Source organism: Myxocyprinus asiaticus, chromosome 3 (genome assembly GCF_019703515.2).
Source record: "Myxocyprinus asiaticus isolate MX2 ecotype Aquarium Trade chromosome 3, UBuf_Myxa_2, whole genome shotgun sequence".
In the NCBI taxonomy this organism is placed as follows: domain Eukaryota; kingdom Metazoa; phylum Chordata; class Actinopteri; order Cypriniformes; family Catostomidae; genus Myxocyprinus; species Myxocyprinus asiaticus.
In genome coordinates, this window is record NC_059346.1 from 60,983,633 (window position 1) to 61,003,714 (window position 20,082).

Consider the following 20,082-nt stretch of genomic DNA (forward strand, 5'->3'; position numbering starts at 1 on the left):
CTGAACAAAAATATAAACGCAACATGTAAAGTGTTGGTCCCATGTTTCATGAGCTGAAATAAAAGATCCCAGAAATTTTCCATACGCATTGATTAGATTAGATTAAGGCCTAATGAATTTATTTCAATTGACTGATTTCCTTACTGTAACTCAGTAAAATCTTTGAAATTGTTGCATGTTGCGTTTATATTTTTGTTATATATATATATAATGAAAAATCCCATTATTCAAATTGAATAAATTGAAGTATTTGACATAAAAAGATGACACAGAGAAATCAATTCCAGGGGCAAATATTGCCCCTTAATGGAAAAGTTAATTTCTGACCCTGATCACCTGTTTTAAGATGTTGGAAATATTATCAGTTTCTAATCTGTACTTTTAAATGTACATTTTTGTCCTTAACTCTAGACCTCAGGCTTTATACTTTTGGCTGTTCCTGTCTGTCATACTGTGCTCTCAAAGAAGGTAAAAGCCTGTTTACATTTCCTTTATTCATTTGGCAGATGCATAAAAGTGACTTGCAGTGCTTTTAAGGTATACTAGTAGAGCTCCAAGAAATCTATTTATACAGTACTTAAAATATTGTTTTATTTTATTTGAAAATAAGTGAAACTTTATTTAAAAGGTTTTATTGGACTGTCCTTTTTCACAGGCACTGATTTGGTTGGTCCTTTGCTCAATCCCATGGCCTCTATGTTACAAACGTTACAGGAGTGCAGTCAGCTCGAACTGGCTCTTAGACTTCTGATGGAATCCTATGGCAGTATTCTACTGCACTTTGTCTCTAACAACATGGACATCTCACTAAGCATGAAGGTAAGACAGTCAACAAAACCTTAAACCCTGTTGGAGTTGTCTTTAATAAAGAACCTATGAAACTGAACACAATTTTCTGTGCTGTGTAGACTTATTTTTTTATTGTAACAAGATGTTGGACATATGGAAGGGCTAATCCTTTTTATTTTTGTATTTGTTTTATGGCCAATTTAGCCGTGAAGTTAGGTCACAGTCATGAAAATTGGCTTGCTTTTGCTATTGCTAGTTAGTGCAGGTAGTATTTATAATTAAGGGGGAGAGAACATTATCATTCTAAAGAGCATTTTATTTTGACAAAATATTTGAATTCAGTCCTGAGCATGAGATGATTTCATCAATATATTTTTGGCAGTTAGTTGTAAATGCGTACATCAGAAAAAAAAACATAATCCTGTAGGAGTACACTAGTGTAAACTGTAGATGACCTCAAAGCTAACAGACATAGCTACTAAACTCCAATTTTAATTTGACTGTGTTTTTAAAATCTCTTTTTGTCTTTCACAGCTTCACTGTAACAGTCGCATGGCCAGAGACAAACAGACTCTTGACCAAATAGAGAAAACTGTTCTTTCATCTGTCAATGTGGTTTTGGTCTCCTTGTTACAGAAGGTGTGCAAAGACATGTGATACAGTCATACAGACTGCTTTGGATGAAATTATTCTGTTTTAGTGGTGCATTAACTGCATGTAATGATGTAATGAGTTGTGTTGCAGGTGCTCAATTGGAAAGTGGTTGACTCGGACTTGGCCATTGGACTTTGTACAGTTTTGTCCAAAGCGACAGTTGTGGATATTTTATGGAAGATGATTACCAGTGCTTGGCAAAATTATGAGAAGATTAAGGTCAGACTGAAGTTTGGTTTGTCACACAGCTATTACTTTCTGTTTAAAAGTTTAGCAACTGGCAAAAAAAAAAAACGAAGGGGGGAATTCACTTCAAATAAATTGTCCGGTAAAAGCGGTTTATTTGTACGCGCTAGTTTCTAAAGGAATTATGCAGATCAGGCAACGGTGCAAATGCAACCACAACATTTGTGCTGAATGCAATTAGCACATCGCAGTTCTGATCAGGCAGGTCAGTTCTGAGCGCTTTACTGTGGAGGATGCTGCAGACCAACCCGATCTGGACTGTACAACATGCATCACTCCACTTCTGTGATCCACCTGAATCATCTCTTTAACATGCCGACTACACCGGGGATCTGGATATCCACAGTTTTCCTGATTAACCACTGGGTGGCGCCATGATGAATCTAAATGCCGCTGGACTGTTTTCTGGTTCCGGTCTGCATAAGAAGTGATATTAACATTTCCGATACAAGCTTTCCAAATAGAGAATAACAACTGTTTTAAGTGTTAGTTGGAGTAAATATAAGTTCAGGCTCAACTTGTTCAGTTGTTGGCTGTCATCATAACTTAGGGTAGTAATGATATCAATGTAACTCACCTCGGACCATTGCTTCATATCATCTACCCACTCCTTAAACTTTGGCGGGTGAGGCACTCCACTGTCAAAAGACGGTCGTCATGACTCTCTAAAATATTGGCACTATGTAGCCACATACTTTTTTGGCTATTTTTACAAATTTAATATGCTAAACATCACATTATCCACTAAGAACATACACCATTTCAAGTGAAAACAATGAAGACCAGAAAACGAAAAGATGTGTCCATTATCAATCACAGATTACTTCTGCATTAAGGAAAAAGGTGGATATGCCAGATTATAATGCTGCTCTCCATCAGTTGATCATTATTTGATAAATAACTGCTTCCATGATTGATAGAAATTGTACACAAGCATCTCTTTTTACAATACATTCAGTTTATTGACTGTCTGCTTTCTGAGGGTGGTAATAGCAAGATGTTTATTGTGCTGGGCAAATAGTTTTGTTAATAAAGGGCAATCTATAATGAGCCTAATTTGCATAGAAGGGAGTGACTGTTTTAGCTTTAAGTGTGTCTGCTTAAACTAGATTAAACTAGGTGATTAGACATGAATAAGATGCAGGTTTTAGCACTGAAATACCACACGCAAACAAGCCGCAACTGTTTAGTGAATTTGCCCTTTATTGCACCTTTAATGTCAACCAATAAGCAATTAGCTTTTTAGGCACTGGTATAGGCTACTGTTGTAGGTAAAGCAGTTCACTAGCACAGTAACAATGTAATAAAGGCTGCAACAGTAATAGCAAATAACAGTAGATTTAAGGAAGAAGCATTACCATTGGGATATATCAAGATGATATGGATCCCAATGAAATGAGGGTGAATTTGACCCTCTGCTTCTACGTACTAGTTAAATGTGGGTGCTGGCGGTGTTTTATGTGGGGAGTACAATCCACTGCAAGCTCACATTTAGTCTGACTCCATTCTTGCATGCAACTCACTTTAACATTCAATCCCAATTCTCAATAGTTGAATATTTTTTTTTGTGCCCTAGCATTGTGGCAGGGATTTTCCACAGGCATGCACTAAAATTTTCTTCAGAAAATGTAAAAATCCTCTTTATAGATTCATGTATTATGTTCTGTAGGCTGTTGCTATGGTGGGAGCGCATCTGAGTTTTCTGTATAAGGATGAAGAGGAGAGGGAGAAGTTTCTGTCTGTAATCACTGATGCAGAGTGGGGCATTCAACTCGGCAAACTTGGGGTCAGTGCTGAACTTATTATACTTCATTTAGGGATGCACCGATATGAATGTTTTTGGCCGATACCAATTTAAACAAAAACCCTATAGGCCGATAACAATACTGATATTTTGCATCTTGCTTTATTTTGTCATGAGATCACTGTTTTACTTTGTAATGCTTAATGTACAAAGAGGTGCAAAAGCTTTTTCACTGTTCTAACAACTAATCATTTCCATTCAACATTGGATCTGTAGAACACAGGACAGGCCGCTTTTTAAAGAGAGCCATAGAGAAAGATACATACAAGATAAAAAAGATACACAAAATGACTTAACATGCTGATTTTTATGGAAAATTTTTATTTTGTACCTCTAAACTTTTTGCACTTCTGTTTTTGCGTTTAAAACACGACTTTTTAAAGTTTGGTAATCTCACAAAAGCCATATTGCGATTTCAATCTTAATTCAATCAGTCATGCAGCATTAATGGATAAAATACTGATATTTCAGAAGTCAAAGTCCACTGGTTTCAAAGCATTTTGGATGGTTTCCCTCAACATGTAGCCTATAAGTGCCACTTTCACAACTTGTCACATCCATTTATGCCATTTTTCCACATTAACGTGAGAACAAGACAGAATAAAATGTAACTATTACATGTTCTTCTGAGTGCCAGCCCTTCTAGATATTGTGAATATTATTATTTCCGGATTGCGCATTTGAATTAAGAGTTTTTACAAAGTGTGTTACTAATTAATAATAAATTAACCATAGTTATTTCTTTCCTAACGGCATTTGCAGATATGCCGATGGTTTTAATTTGCTTTATAATTATAAAAGTATCTGCAGCCGATATATCGATGCATCCCTAATTTAATTATTTCAAAAGTTCACTTGTGAAAATGCTTCTTTTGCTTTTAATAAAAAATTACATATCAGCACAACAATTTGAGGGAAAAGATAACATAAAATTCAGATAATGATTTTTTTTTATTTGGTATGCCCCCCTTTTGCTTTAATGTTCCATGTTTGTCATGAATGTATCACCTTAAAATTGTGCAGTATGTCATGACATGACAATCTCATACTCATACATTTGTTTTTAGGTTTCCATTCAGTCTGTGTTTAGGCAGTGCACTGAGACGAAGAGAAACCTAATTCCTACACTTGTGAAAAACAAAAACATTACTCCTGACATCATACTGCGCTACTGCAGGCAAGTTTTGCTATCTTAACTTTGTGATGAGTTTTGAAAAATGTTCTCATTTGACATTCTGATACTATCCGTTTTCTTTTTGGTTTTCTTGTTCATTACATGCAGTGCCTACCTGCTGGACTACTCCACATTGTATTGTCAACCATTATTTTAGCCAAAGGTTTTTGTTCTAAAAATAGAAACAGTTTTTCGTGACCATTTTCTCTTTGACCCTTAGAATTAAACGGGCTATTTTTGCTAGTCTGCCTTTTTAAAAGAATAGTTCACCCAAACATGAAAATTCTGTCATCAAACTCATCCTCATGTCGTTCCAAACACCATAGGAGAAATCTTAAATTATATCCTGGCGGATGTTTTCCATATATTAAAATGTAATGCGTACAAAATGACCTCCAAATTGGCAAAATACAAAAAAGCACCCCAAAATTATCAGAAAAGTGCTCCATATGAAGTGTGCTATATGACCATATTCCAAGCCTTCTGAAGCCATAGAAAAATGTGTGATAGCTTTGTGTGAGGAACTTACAAACAATTGAAATTGTTATAAGCTGAAAATTTTTTCCTCTGCCTCAGCTCTGAAATCTCACAATTTATACCACAACAGTGCAGTTAAAAAACACTGCTTTCTATAGTTAAGTACTAAATGGGTTAACTTCTAAATAATGAAAGCATTTGTTCTCACTATTAACATAGTCGTGGTGATATCTAGGATACTAGTGATTTTAACATTTTGTTTGTCTTTCCTTGCCAGAGATCTCTGAATTAACGTCACATGCTGCTTAATATAGCTAAATGTAAAGCTAAATTAATCAAATTTGGGGAAATAAATATTCGGGTCTGTAACCCTGAACGTCCAATGCTATCTACGTTCCTGAGCCGTTTTGAAAACTCTGTTAATTATAATTGGTGCGATCTAGTTCTGTTGCACTTTGCCACTTGCTTCCAGTGTATATAAACTGTGTCTTTGTCATGATCTCACAGTAAGTTCCAAAGTGAGCCATGTTTGTTTTTCTATTTTGTTTTGCAGCACATTTGGTCTGGACAGCGATTCTGCAATCAACTTGTACATAACCACTCTACTGCTGCAGGAGGATAGGTGGTACGAGATAGAGGAAGTTAGAGATGACGACCCCAAAGCTCTCTTGCGGGGTTATGAGTCGGTGCTAGGGAATGATGACATACTGGAACGCGCCCTACAGATTGTACCTCAGCTCGGCTCTACCAGAGACCTTGTAATTAGTCTCAACACAGCCCTGACCAAGGTCAGTGTAACAGAGTTCAATGGAAAGGAGGCGGCGAGAACTGGCATGACAATAGAAATAATATTTTAATAATAAATGTAACCAAAAATACAAACACAAGGTGTCGGATAGCTGTCCGTAACACTCTCTATCGCATTGCCGTCTCCGATCGGCCTTATCCCTCTCAGGCTTAATCAGCCTAATTAGGGGCCGGGTGTGTGGAATCACACCTCGGCCTCGGCCCCGCCACAGGCATTGTTTACTTCACCATTTTAAATCTAGTCCTGCTATGTAGTGATTTTACATGGAAAATATTTCATTGTCTATGACTGGGCATAACTTGGGCCTGAAATTTTTATGACATTTTTTATGATATAAAGTCTGGATACTGGAATATTGCATTGACCAATGTATAATATGGTAATACGTTTGTGTACATTTCCATGTCATACTAAGTAGTTGATGACAATGTCATTTTGAAAGAAATCTGTGTTTTTATACTAAACATACAGCATTAATGTTCTTATCTTGATAGCAGAGATTGATCTAATGGTGTACAGTTTCTTCTAACATGAATGTGGTCTGTATTCCAGTTAAGTCCTTACAACTATGAGCGGATAGAGAGAGTGCTGAAAACCATTCAGATGGCTGATGAGAGCACAAATCTGTTACCCCTTGGCCAGGTCAGTGAAATAATGAAATTCCCACTGAAGATGAATTAGTGGTGTTTGCTTAATACAAGAGGTTAAGGGGGTGGCGGCCTGGGTAGCTCAGTGGTAAAAGATGCTGGCTACCACCCCTGGAGTTCGCTAGTTAGAATCCCAGGGCGTGCTGAGTGACTCCAGCCAGGTCTCCTAAGCAACCAAATTGGCCCAGTTGCTAGGGAGGGTAGAGTCACATGGGGTGAACTCCTCGTGGTCGCTATAATGTGGCTCGTTCTCAGTGGAGCACGTGGTGAGTTGAGCGTGGATGCAACGGTGGATGGCGTGAAGCCTCCACACGCGCTACGTCAACAAGCCACGTGATGAGATGCACAGAGGCAGCTGGGTCCTCCGCCACCCGGATTGAGGCGTATCACTACGCGACCACAAGGACTTAAAAGCACATTGGGAACTGGGCATTCCAAATTGGGTGAAAAAAAAAAAAATTACAAGTGGTTAAGGCAAGAGTCACTTTAGGGTAAGTATTTTGTAACTTATTCTGCAACATTTGTATAACAGACATGAATTATACCTCACATTGTGTGGTTTGTTGGGGAAAGGTGTGCTATTATTTTTCTTCTTGATCAGACTTTCACGTTTGGTAGACGTTAATACATCCAGAAAAAAACAAATCACATAGATTTACATTAAAGGAGGTACCCCTTTTAAACGTATAAGTTTATGCCTAAAATGGAAAAGTCCCTGAATACATAAATAGCTACAATGTATAAATACAATACATAAATAGCATCCGGAAAGTATTCACAGCGCTTCACTTTTTCCACATTTTGTTATGTTACAGCTTTATTCCAAAATGGATTAAATTCATTATATTCCTCAAAATTCTACAAACAATACCCCATAATGACAACGTGAAAGAACTTTGTTTGAAATCTTTGCAAATTTATAAAAAAAAATAAAATAAAAAATAAATCACATGTACATAAGTATTCACAGCCTTTGCTCAATACTTTGTTGAAGCACCTTTGGCACCAATTACAGCCTCAAGTCTTTTCGAGTATGATGCTACAAGCTTGGCACACCTATTTTTGGGCAGTTTCTCCCATTCTTCTTTGCAGGACCTCTCAAGCTCCATCAGGTTGGATGGGGAGCGTCGGTGCACAGCCATTTTCAGATCTCTCCAGAGATGTTCAATCGGGTTCAAGTCTGGGCTCTGGCTGGGCCACTCAAGGACATTCACAGAGTTGTCCTGTAGCCACTCCTTTGTTATCTTGGCTGTGTGCTTAGGGTCATTGTCCTGTTTGAAGATGAACCTTCACCCCAGTCTGAGGTCCAGAGTGCTCTAGAGCAGGTTTTCATCAAGGATGTCTCTGTACATTGCTGCATTCATCTTTCCCTCGATCCTGACTAGTCTCCCAGTTCCAGCTGCTGAAAACATCCCCACAGCATGATGCTGCCACCACCATGCTTCACTGTAGGGATGGTATTGGCCAGGTGATGAGCGGTGCCTGGTTTCCTCCAGACATGAAGCTTGCCATTCAGGCCAAAGAGTTCAATCTTTGTTTCTCATGGTCTGAGAGTCCTTCAGGTGCCTTTTGGCAAACGCCAGGCGGGCTGTCATGTGCCTTTTACTGAGGAGTGGCTTCCGTCTGGCCACTCTACCATACAGGCCTGATTGGTGGAGTGCTGCAGAGATGGTTGTTCTTCTGAAAGGTTCTCCTCTCTCCACAGAGAAATGCTGGAGCACTGTCAGAGTGACCAACGGGTTCCTGACTAAGGCCCTTCTCCCCCGATCGCTCAGTTTGGCTGGGCGGCCAGCTCTAGGAAGAGTCCTGGTGGTTCCAAACTTCTTCCATTTATGGATGATGGAGGCCACTGTGCTCATTGGGACCTTCAATGCTGCAGAAATTTTTCTGTACCCTTCCACAGATCTGTGCCTCGATACAATCCTGTCTCGGAGGTCTACAGACAATTCCTTGGACTTCATGGCTTGGTTTGTGCTCTGACATGCAATGTTAACTGTGGGACCTTATATAGACAGGTGTGTGCCTTTCCAAATCATGTCCAATCAACTGAATTTACCACAGGTGGACTCCAATCAAGTTGTAGAAACATCTCAAGGATGATCAGTGGAAACAGGATGCACCTGAGCTCAATTTTGAGTGTCATGGCAAAGGCTGTGAATACTTATGTACATGTGATTTTTATTTTTTTTATTTTTTATTTTTTATTTTTTTTTATAAATTTGCAAAGATTTCAAACAAACTTCTTTCACATTGTCATTATGGGGTATTGTTTGTAGAATTTTGAGGAAAATAATTTAATCCATTTTGGAATAAGGCTGTAACATAACAAAATGTGGAAAAAGTGAAGCGCTGTGAATACTTTCCGGATGCACTGTATATGTGATACCATTTGAAAGCTTAGAATCTGAACTTTTCATAGAACTCCATCTTTGCATTATATTACAAGATAAAACATGAAAACCACTGTGTTGCAAATGAGTGCCACCTTATAGTAATGTCAAAATATGAATAAGAATTTAAAAGTTTGTCAAATAGCACTTAAATAGACAAGTCATATATCAAATCAAAGCTCTTGTTCTCAGGAATGTGACTTAGTATTTTGATACCATGATACAGTTCAAATGATTATCAAAAATCACAAAGTGAAATATGATATCTGTAAGACAATAAAGACTTATATATATATATACACACACACACACTGGCGGCCAAAAGTTTGGAATAATGTACAGATTTTGTTCTTATGGAAAGAAATTGGTACTTTCATTCACCAAAGTGGCATTCAACTGGTCACAATATATAGTCAGGACATTAATAACGTGAAAAACTATTACAATTTGAAACAAATGTTCAGAACTTCTTAAACTACTTCAAAGAGTTCTCATCAAAAAATCCTCCAAGTGCAGCAATGACAGCTTTGCAGATCCTTGGCATTCTAGCTGTCAGTTTATCTTGATACTCAGGTGACATTTCACCCCCGCTTCCTGTAGCACTTGCCATAGATGTGGCTGTCTTGTCGGACCTTTTTCTTTTTGTTTTTCTGTTTCAAAAGTGGCTTTTTCTTTGCAATTCTTCCCATAAGGCCTGCACCCCTGAGTATTCTCTTTACTGTTGTACATGAGACTGGTGTTGTTGTGCAGGTAGAATTCAATGAAGCTGTCAGCTGAGGACATGTGAAGCATCTATTTCTCAAACTAGAGACTCTTATGAACTTATCCTCTTGTTTAGTTGTACATCTGGCCTTCCACATCTTTCTGTCCTTGATAGAGCCAGTTGTCCTTTGTCTTTGAAGACTGTGTATTGTACACCTTTGTATGAAATCCTCAGTTTTTTTGGCAATTTCAAGCATTGTATAACCTTCATTCCTCAAAACAATGTTTGACTGACGACTTTCTAGATAAAGCTCTTGCTTTTTTGTCATTTTTGACCTAATATTGACCTTGAAACATGCCAGTCTATTGCATACTGTGGCAACTCAAAAACAAACACAAAGACAATGTTAAGCTTCATTTAACAAACCAAATAGCTTTCAACTGTGTTTGATATAATGGCAAGTGATTTTCTAGTACCAAATTAGCAATTTAGCATGATTACACAAGGATAAGGTGTTAGAGTGATGGCAGCTGGAAATTTGATTTGATCAAAAATGACTTTTTTCAAATAGTGATGATGTTGTTTTATACATCAGTAATGTCCTGACTATACTTTGTGATCAGTTGAATGCCACTTTGGTGAATTAAAGTTCCAATTTTCTTCTGAAACAGTGAATTCTGTACATTATTCCAAACTTTTGGCCGTGTGTGTTGTATCCTTCCTCATTTTATAAGTTGCATCTGCTAAATTAATAAATACATTTGTAACATCTGCTTCAATCACTGCTTCTGAAAGCCCCAAGTAGCCTCAAAAAGCCTCAACTCAAAATCAACTCTTAGCTTAGGCTGTTTTCTTCCAAATTAATAATTTATACTAGTCTGTGAGTTTAGTTGGGTAAATAATCCAATGTTATGTCTCAGATGTCCAGAACAAAATATGCAGTCCACCAGAAAGAGCATGATAAATGAATCTTTGGCAAAATATATACAGGTGCATCTCAATAAATTAGAATGTCGTGGAAAAGTTCATTTATTTCAGTAATTCAACTCAAATTGTGAAACTCGTGTATTAAATAAATTCAATGCACACAGACTGAAGTAGTTTAAGTCTTTGGTTCTTTTAATTGTGATGATTTTGGCTCACAAAAACCCACCAATTCACTATCTCAAAAAATTAGAATACATCATAAGACCAATAAAAAAAACATTTTTAGTGAATTGTTGGCCTTCTGGAAAGTATGTTCATTTACTGTATATGTACTCAATACTTGGTAGGGGCTCCTTTTGCTTTAATTACTGCCTCAATTCGGCGTGGCATGGAGGTGATCAGTTTGTGGCACTGCTGAGGTGGTATGGAAGCCCATGTTACTTTGACAGTGGCCTTCAGCTCATCTGCATTTTTTGGTCTCTTGTTTCTCATTTTCCTCTTGACAATACCCCATAGATTCTCTATGGGGTTCAGGTCTGGTGAGTTTGCTGGCCAGTCAAGCACACCAACACCATGGTCATTTAACCAACTTTTGGTGCTTTTGGCAGTGTGGGCAGGTGCCAAATCCTGCTGGAAAATGAAATCAGCATCTTTAAAAAGCTGGTCAGCAGAAGGAAGCATGAAGTGCTCCAAAATGTCTTGGTAAACGGGTGCAGTGACTTTGCTTTTCAAAAAACACAATGGACCAACACCAGCAGATGACATTGCACCCCAAATCATCACAGACTGTGGAAACTTAAAACTGGACTTCAAGCAACTTGGGCTATGAGCTTCTCCACCCTTCCTCCAGGCTCTGAAATGAAATACAAAACTTGCTCTCATCTGAAAAGAGGACTTTGGAACACTGGGCAACAGTCCAGTTCTTCTCCTTAGCCCAGGTAAGACGCCTCTGACGTTGTCTGTGGTTCAGGAGTGGCTTAACAAGAGGAATACGACAACTGTAGCCAAATTCCTTGACATGTCTGTGTGTGGTGGCTCTTGATGCCTTGACCCCAGACTCAGTCCATTCCTTGTGAAGTTCACCCAAATTCTTGAATCGATTTTGCTTGACAGTCATAAGGCTGCGGTTCTCTCGGTTGGTTGTGCATCTTTTTCTTCCACACTTTTTCCTTCCACTCAACTTTCTGTTAACATGCTTGGATACAGCACTCTGTGAACAGCCAGCTTCTTTGGCAATGAATGTTTGTGGCTTACCCTCCTTGTGAAGGGTGTCAATGATTGTCTTCTGGACAACTGTCAGATCAGCAGTCTTCCCCATGATTGTGTAGCCTAGTGAACCAAACTGAGAGACCATTTTGAAGGCTCAGGAAACCTTTGCAGGTGTTTTGAGTTGATTAGCTGATTGGCATGTCTCCATATTCTAATTTTTTGAGAGAGTGAATTGGTGGGTTTTTGTTAAATGCGAGCCAAAATCATCACAATTAAAAGAACCAAAGACTTAAACTACTTCAGTCTGTGTGCACTGAATTTATTTAATACACGAGTTTCACAATTTGAGTTGAATTACTGAAATAAATGAACTTTTCCACGACATTCTAATTTATTGAGATGCACCTGTATATACGACTATCAATGATGTGATAGATTATCACAAAGCTGAGGATCTGCTTTCCAACAACATCTAGATAAAGTGGACCTACTTCTAGTCCACTCAGAGGCAGAGATATTCAACGAAACAGTGGGGAAGGTGCATGAGAAATGCTTAGCTGTGTTAGAGCGCCACCTGCATTTCAGATCTGTATATTGTGATGCAAGGTGATAGAGGAAAATTTATTTTTCCTAGTATGTGCTGCTGTCTAGTGGAATGAACTTACATGATTTGCAGGGGCATAAAGCAATCAAAGCCTGAATTACAGGCTTTAAAAGACAGTATACAATTTTTATGTTGTAAATTAATGTAAAAATATACAATATTATTAATTAATTATTGGAATCTTGTTTTGAAATTTGGGTTTTTTCTGTAAAATGAGATCAATATTTTACAATTAGTCCACTGTATGTGCGTAGGTTGAGCTTTTAAATTTGGGTGTGAAATTCCAGGTGTAACGTTAGATGTTTGTAACTGTGCAAGATGAATAAAGAGACTGGGCGAATAAAGAGCACTGTTGCATAAATCTGTGTTATGGGTGTCATCCACACAAATTGCTGACTGAACCTAATATATATATACAAAGGCTAATTATTTTGTTTTTTTGGAACTGAATGACTTCAAGGTTTTAGCCATTCTGGAACTTCCACCAGACTTAGCCGTTGATAGGCCACGCCCCCTCTTTCCAAAACCCCACGCTCCAAAAACATGCACACACACAGACACACTTCGAGGCCATTGTATTAGAGCAGATGAAGGGTGGAGGGCCCCCCTGAGCATTCCGCCATCTGACCATGAACGTTGCGTGGGAGCAGGGCACTGTACTATCACTTATACGAGCATATATGGGCTGCCCTTTAAAAGTGCACAATGACTGACTGGCAGGAAGTCTTCTGATTAGCTAAACAAAAGATGTGCCTGCAGACATTTTTTTCACCACTGTTTATCGAGCCTAGGGCTGTTACAGAGACAGGTGTGGTATTTCATGGCACCGATTTCAATATCTCAGAGGTAATAAGGACATTTTCTGCATGTCATTTGAAGTATCGTTGTATATCCTTATGATTTAGATGATGGGGTTACTTCAACACTTGAAGTCACATAGAAGAATTTCTCCTCCCACTGACCTGGAGAGCTCATATCTTCTGGAGAACTGTCTAGAACCCACTGATCTTGCCAACACCCGCCTGCCCTTTCACCTGCTGTTCCAGACCAACCACGCCTTCTGGAAAATTATTTGTGTGTATCACTGAATCCTGTTTCTTGTACCCTAACCTCTCTGCTTTACCTTTTATGAGCTCTTAGTTTGTCTTAAATGACACTTGCTCTGTTTTTCTTGAATTTCTGTCCATCCACAGCTCCAGAGCTCAGTGAGGACTCTTTACCCACACTTCTCCTCATCTGTAAACTATTGAAGGTAACACAAAAATTTATGTTCAATGTTTTGAAACATTCTGTGTCTGTCTTATACATCCTGCTAATTTATTTCTATCTTTACACATCAAAGACTTTGAATTAATATGTCTTTGAATAATTCATTCAAAGTCTGATGTGGGATATTATGACTTGGTGTCTCTGGTTTCCAACTATAAACTGTAGTGTTCTGTTGTCCAATGCTCAGAAGATGCTGTACGATTGTCTTCGTGCATTTAATTTTCTTAAAAGTTAATGTTTATCAACTATGTATATCATGTTGGGTGCCGGCATGTTTGTATAGCATCATACACCCGCTTCTCTGTGAGTTTAGGGTTTTCCAGGTAGGAATTTGGAATTTCCAACTTTTCGAGTTGAATGAAATGCAGCAAAAAGTACTGCTCGTCATACAGTAGATGCTTCATTTTATCCAACGACACACAACAGCACATACCTGTATATTGCAGCCCATCCTTGTATTTAATCTGTAATTTTTGTGTTTCCAATTTGGCTACCACAAATAGCCAACATCCTTAGGTAACTATTAGATTGTACTTTGTTTTTGAAACACATGAAACATCAGACAAAGTCAAAAGAGCAACATTGTGTAAATAAAACATCCCACGCTTTACCAAGCCGATGCTATATACCCAACAAAAATGACCACACGTCTACTGGTGATATGTACTTTCTTATTCCATATTGCTTTTTACGCAGGTTAATCTTGATAAGCTGTATGTGTTGGCTGTGAATCATGTGTTCAAGAAGAGTCTCTTGCCTTTGCTGATGGATCAGTCAAAGCAAATCCAGCATGTTGATCAGAGCAGAGAGATGTCCAGTGTGACTGAGAGTATCTTTAAACATGCGCTGTGCATCCAGAATCTGGAACTCGCTGCAGCCACAGTCCATAAGATTGCCCAGGACATTCCTGCAGGTGAGTCAAAGACATGACAGCATTTTTCACCAGTTTGAACACAAAATGAGGGATTTTGTCAATGTTCAGGCTGCTCTTTTCCATACAATGAAAGCCAGTAATGACCAACTGGCAGTCAATCTCCAAAGTTTACCAAAAAATGTACCAGTAATGTAAGTCTTGTGCAGCCAGACCTTTGACTACAGGTGTACAGTTGGTCTCATTTATGGTGGGGTTGGGTGGGACACTTAATTTTTTCACACCACTTCTTCTGTGTCTAAAACAGAAGAAGCATCTCTAGTTCCTAAACAGGAGTTTAGTTTTCCATTTTGTTTGAGGGTGTTATAATGAATGGCGATCCTGCTCTGGAATTTGTTATTTTCAATGTTATGATGTGTTTTCATTGCTGCTGTTATGAGAAGCGCAGTTACTGTGGCAATGTTCTCTTGTGCACTGTTTGAGCCCTCCAAATGGTCTCGGAGGGATATAATATGTATGTGTGAACAACCCAAATGATCTCCGACCCCCCCCCAACCCCAAAAAATTTCCCACAGACGATTTGTAATCAGACCACCTCGGGAGGTGGTCTGAGTACGGTTTGTCTGCGGGTCCTTTTGTGGTTCGAATGATTGCTAGTTTAAATTACACTCACATTTTACTGTCCAAATAAGGGAATTTTAAGCGAATATAGAAATACCATGATTACCATGAACGCGTTATCTGAGCACTCCAAATGAAACCGGCGCTGTCAGAGCAGCTTCTGAAGAGTGAGTGAAGATGAATTGCTTTGAAGCGCTGTAATGTGCGCGCCATTTGCTGAGGTTCATGCCAAAATCCCACGAAAATATAAGCTATTTTGATAGTGAAAGCAAAGCTCTCCGTTTCACTTTAATTTAATGTTTGCGTAATGGCTAATGATTTGGGTTCAATAATATATGCTGTGTTAATGACATGCAGGAGGAGACGCCCGCTTTATTTCTGTTGAGAAACATATTTTCAAATAGTCATAGAATCTAGTTTCGTTTTCCTTCATGTGAAATAAGGGTTCGTGGGTTTAATCAGAGACCCTTAACGAAATGTGAAAGTAAAGAATTTAGGACAGAAATATATTAATATTGCATGAATCTTAAAAACTACAGTCTTGACCAACACAAGTGTTGTTTAAAGCTGAGAAGCTGTACTTTACAATGCTTGTAGACATTATGACCAAAATTGAGCAAGTGCTTTGAAATTTGCAGACAAATCAGTAGTCTTCCATTTTGATAATTCATTAATAATTTTGCACTGACCCTTTTAATTTAAGGGTCTTGAAACATTAAACTACATTTTCTGAGATGCTATCAGATATGTATGTGTTACAAATGATAGGAGACAAAGCATCCATTTAATTTTAAGAGGAAAGTGGTTAATTTAGGGATTTTCTGCGCTATTTTCGTCTTCCGGGTTTAAAATCAATATCGAGTCAACGTCTCAGGATGACATTCTGTTGTACAATAGTGCATCGTCACGTCATCGGTGTCTTATAATTATTAATGAATTTGCGTGGCCTTATCCTATGAAAAAGCGATGCCTCATGATTAATTAAACCACGTGACCAGTGCTGCCTTCAAACACTCGAGCGCTTCAGTTGACAGTTGATAGTACCAGGCTGCAAGTATTCAATACTTTCTAACCTCCCCGCGATGCGGACAGAAGGATAGGACAGGCTTTCAGTCAATAGAAAAACCTTTTAAATATTCGCGGCAAACAAGTTATTAATGTGAGTGTTTCAATATATATGGAGAGGTGGAATGTCTCTGACTGGGGCTCGCTTGAGATGCGTTTTACATTGATTGTCCCAGACAGAAACGCTATCGATCCATCCATCTTTAATGTGAGTTTGTAAACTGATCTAAGCACTTATATTTGTGAATCAACGTCTGTAAAAACATCAAACTGATCAAATAGTCGTCTCATATGTTGTTGGAAAGCTCTTAAAGAGTAGAATATAACCAGCCTATTTGTTTTACTCACTTTGGCATACATGGTACATGTAAACAGGTGTTGCTTATCTGCTGCTTTTTCATTTATAACTTCACGAAAAATATATGGAAAATAAAATATCACATACCATTACTTAGAGGAAGCGATTATCTTTTAAAAAGAGCCCACACACAATGTAATCAGATTCATAGATCATTAGATTATCCACATGAAGCACAATGTGCACACAGCACATAATGTGCTATCTGGCTAAAAACACATTAGCTTTCCTGGATCAGATGACTTCATCTGAAATTATGTAGTACTTTGTCCAGTGTAATGAAACTCTATCGCTGCAACAAGAGGTGGAAGTCATCCAAATATGGGCAGAGAGATTCGTTCACTCTAATTACATATGGCCACCAGGGAGATGGCTCAGAGTACATGACTCAGTGATGGCTCAGATAACACCGAATGGAACTGAATGAGATCTCGTTACTCATGCCTGCTAATTGTGTAATTAGTTCTTATCTACAGTTAATATGTTTTATTTGTTTAGAGAGGCTTATGGACAGTTGGAGATGTTTTTGGACACTAGGATTACTTGGTTTGTAATGCTATAACTTTTGGTTGCTTTGAGGTATCAACACAAAATTTTACTCACAGGTGACATAATTGTGAACAAAACAAAAGCAGTTTTTCTGAGCTACCTTATTTACACCCTGAGATGTATCATTTCAAATCAGGAAAAAAAAAAAAAAACATTTTTTGGCTCAATTTCTTTTTTTTTTTTTTTTCAGCAGTTTCTTAGGCTGAGAGTCTCAGAATTTATCATAATCTACAGTATATCATTAAAGTTTTCTTTAAATTGATACAAAACATGTGCCCCTTGTTGTTTTTTTTTTTGTTTTTTTTGTTTTTTTTTGTAGAGTTACAAGCCTTTAATTTAAAAAATACCTTCAGAGCTTGTGCTGGTGCACAATTATATAGTAACTAATTGTAAATTGACTACACTGCCTGAACTAATGGGTATGATTTTATCACTTGCAAAATAACAGTGCGGACAGTCAATCCTAAATGTATCATTTGAAAAATAAATCTAAATTCTGTCTATGTGACCCATACCTCTAAGGAAGCAGTTAACAAACTTTTGGTAACTAAGAATATTTGCCAAATAACAAAGGAGCGTGGAACCTTCCCATGAAGGGTGGTCTACCCCAAAACACTTCCAGTTAGACACCTTTTGTGTTTCATTAATTATGTGTATTTATCACCTTGTACTTTCTCTTTCTAGTTAGTAATGGCCAGTGTTGTAGTCACCTGTATATTATACTGTTAAGTTTTAAGAAACAACTATTATTTTTTTTTTTTTTTTTTTTTCCAGGTGCAGAAAAGACTGTTTTCTTGAAGTTCAGTCTTGAGCTTGTACACAAGTTGCTCAAGTCTGATTCTCTGCAGGTATTGTATGTTTACAGTTCTACTCATACATTTAGATACCCCTTGCAATATATATAAAATAATAAATTACCCATATCAGCCAGTTAAAAAACACTCTCGGTTCTTAATGTCGTGTGTTGCCTCCTTGAGCATCAGTGACTGTAGCCTTTTGTGATGTGAATTAATACTTCTGTCTTGTGGAATATACTTATATCTGTTATGTACATTTTTCTGGGTAGAACATTAAAAGCAAAAGACAATTTATGAGCTGCTTTTTTTTTTTTTTTTTTTTTTTTTAATACTACAATTCTTACAGATTCTGCAGCTCATAAGTAAGCTAATGAGCACAACTGTACATGCTCAAGACAAATCCTTTCAAATGTCAACATTTAAAATCGCACATCTGTTAAATCAGTGTTTTTTTTTTTTTTGTTTGTTTTTTTTTCTCTCAGTCCATTCCAGTACCCCCAACACTGCATATTTTAGATGTCTCCTTTATTTGACACACACGGATTAGGTCATGGAGCCTCTACTAACTACCAATAAACAGCTGATGAGCTGAATTAGGTGTGCTGGATAAGAAGGGAATGCAAAATGTGCAGTGTTGCGGGTTCTCTGGGACCAGAACTGAGAACCACCGTGTTAAATGGTACATTGGTTTTTGGACAGAAACATTGTGTGTTGACCATTTCCTGTTCAAGAGAGGACAGTCTGATTGCTAACCTCTCTCTTACGGGCAATTTACACTGCCCCAACAAACAGTAACGAACACCAACATCCAACGGTGGTGGTGGTTGTTTTTTGGATCAGTGTGTTCATCCTGTTTGCATCTGTTTTCACCGATTGAACATATTCAAGTGGTGTTTGTCGGATCTTGTAATGTTCGAGCAGTCTGATATGATTTTCAAAAAACTCTGACATAATCTGACTTCATCACAAACACTATAAGCCAAGCGTCTCAACTCCATAGAAAACAAATGTGCATGGGAGCAACTGATTTGGTAGAGGTAGAGAGGTAGTGGTCTAATTGAAACAAACATTTAATTAATCGAGCATATATATTTACAGGTGCATCTCAATAAATTAGAATGTCGTGGAAAAGTTCATTTATTTCAGTAATTCAACTCAAATTGTGAAACTCGTGTATTAAATAAATTCAATGCACACAGACTGAAGTAGTTTAAGTCTTTGGTTCTTTTAATTGTGATGATTTTGGCTCACATTTAACAAAAACCCACCAATTCACTATTTCAACAAATTAGAATACATCATAAGACCAATAAAAAAAACATTTTTAGTGAATTGTTGGCCTTCTGGAAAGTATGTTCATTTACTGTATATGTACTCAATACTTGGTAGGGGCTCCTTTTGCTTTAATTACTGCCTCAATTCGGCGTGGCATGGAGGTGATCAGTTTGTGGCACTGCCGAGGTGGTATGGAAGCCCATGTTACTTTGACAGTGGCCTTCAGCTCATCTGCATTTTTTGGTCTCTTGTTTCTCATTTTCCTCTTGACAATACCCCATAGATTCTCTATGGGGTTCAGGTCTGGTGAGTTTGCTGGCCAGTCAAGCACACCAACACCATGGTCATTTAACCAACTTTTGGTGCTTTTGGCAGTGTGGGCAGGTGCCAAATCCTGCTGGAAAATGAAATCAGCATCTTTAAAAAGCTGGTCAGCAGAAGGAAGCATGAAGTGCTCCAAAATGTCTTGGTAAACAGGTGCAGTGACTTTGGTTTTCAAAAAACACAATGGACCAACACCAGCAGATGACATTGCACCCCAAATCATCACAGACTGTGGAAACTTAACACTGGATTTCAAGCAACTTGGGCTATGAGCTTCTCCACCCTTCCTCCAGACTCTAGGACCTTGGTTTCCAAATGAAATACAAAACTTGCTCTCATCTGAAAAGAGGACTTTGGACCACTGGGCAGCAGTCCAGTTCTTCTTCTCCTTAGCCCAGGTAAGACGCCTCTGACGTTGTCTGTGGTTCAGGAGTGGCTTAACAAGAGGAATACGACAACTGTAGCCAAATTCCTTGACACATCTGTGTGTGGTGGCTCTTGATGCCTTGACCCCAGCCTCA

The 20,082-nt window shown here is 38.1% G+C and overlaps 1 protein-coding gene across 1 annotated transcript in view; it reads left to right on the plus strand.

Moving 5' to 3' along the window:
• The window catches only part of kntc1 (kinetochore associated 1), a 75,199-nt gene that overhangs the window by 29,539 nt on the left and 25,578 nt on the right, over positions 1–20,082 (plus strand). Inside the window, exons 35-46 of the mRNA XM_051673287.1 lie at positions 412–468; positions 656–819; positions 1,324–1,428; positions 1,534–1,662; positions 3,359–3,475; positions 4,561–4,670; positions 5,698–5,932; positions 6,505–6,594; positions 13,338–13,506; positions 13,626–13,684; positions 14,398–14,614; positions 17,940–18,013. Coding sequence (XP_051529247.1) covers positions 412–468; positions 656–819; positions 1,324–1,428; positions 1,534–1,662; positions 3,359–3,475; positions 4,561–4,670; positions 5,698–5,932; positions 6,505–6,594; positions 13,338–13,506; positions 13,626–13,684; positions 14,398–14,614; positions 17,940–18,013 — 1,526 coding nt within the window. The remainder of the gene's footprint in view (positions 1–411; positions 469–655; positions 820–1,323; positions 1,429–1,533; positions 1,663–3,358; positions 3,476–4,560; positions 4,671–5,697; positions 5,933–6,504; positions 6,595–13,337; positions 13,507–13,625; positions 13,685–14,397; positions 14,615–17,939; positions 18,014–20,082) is intronic.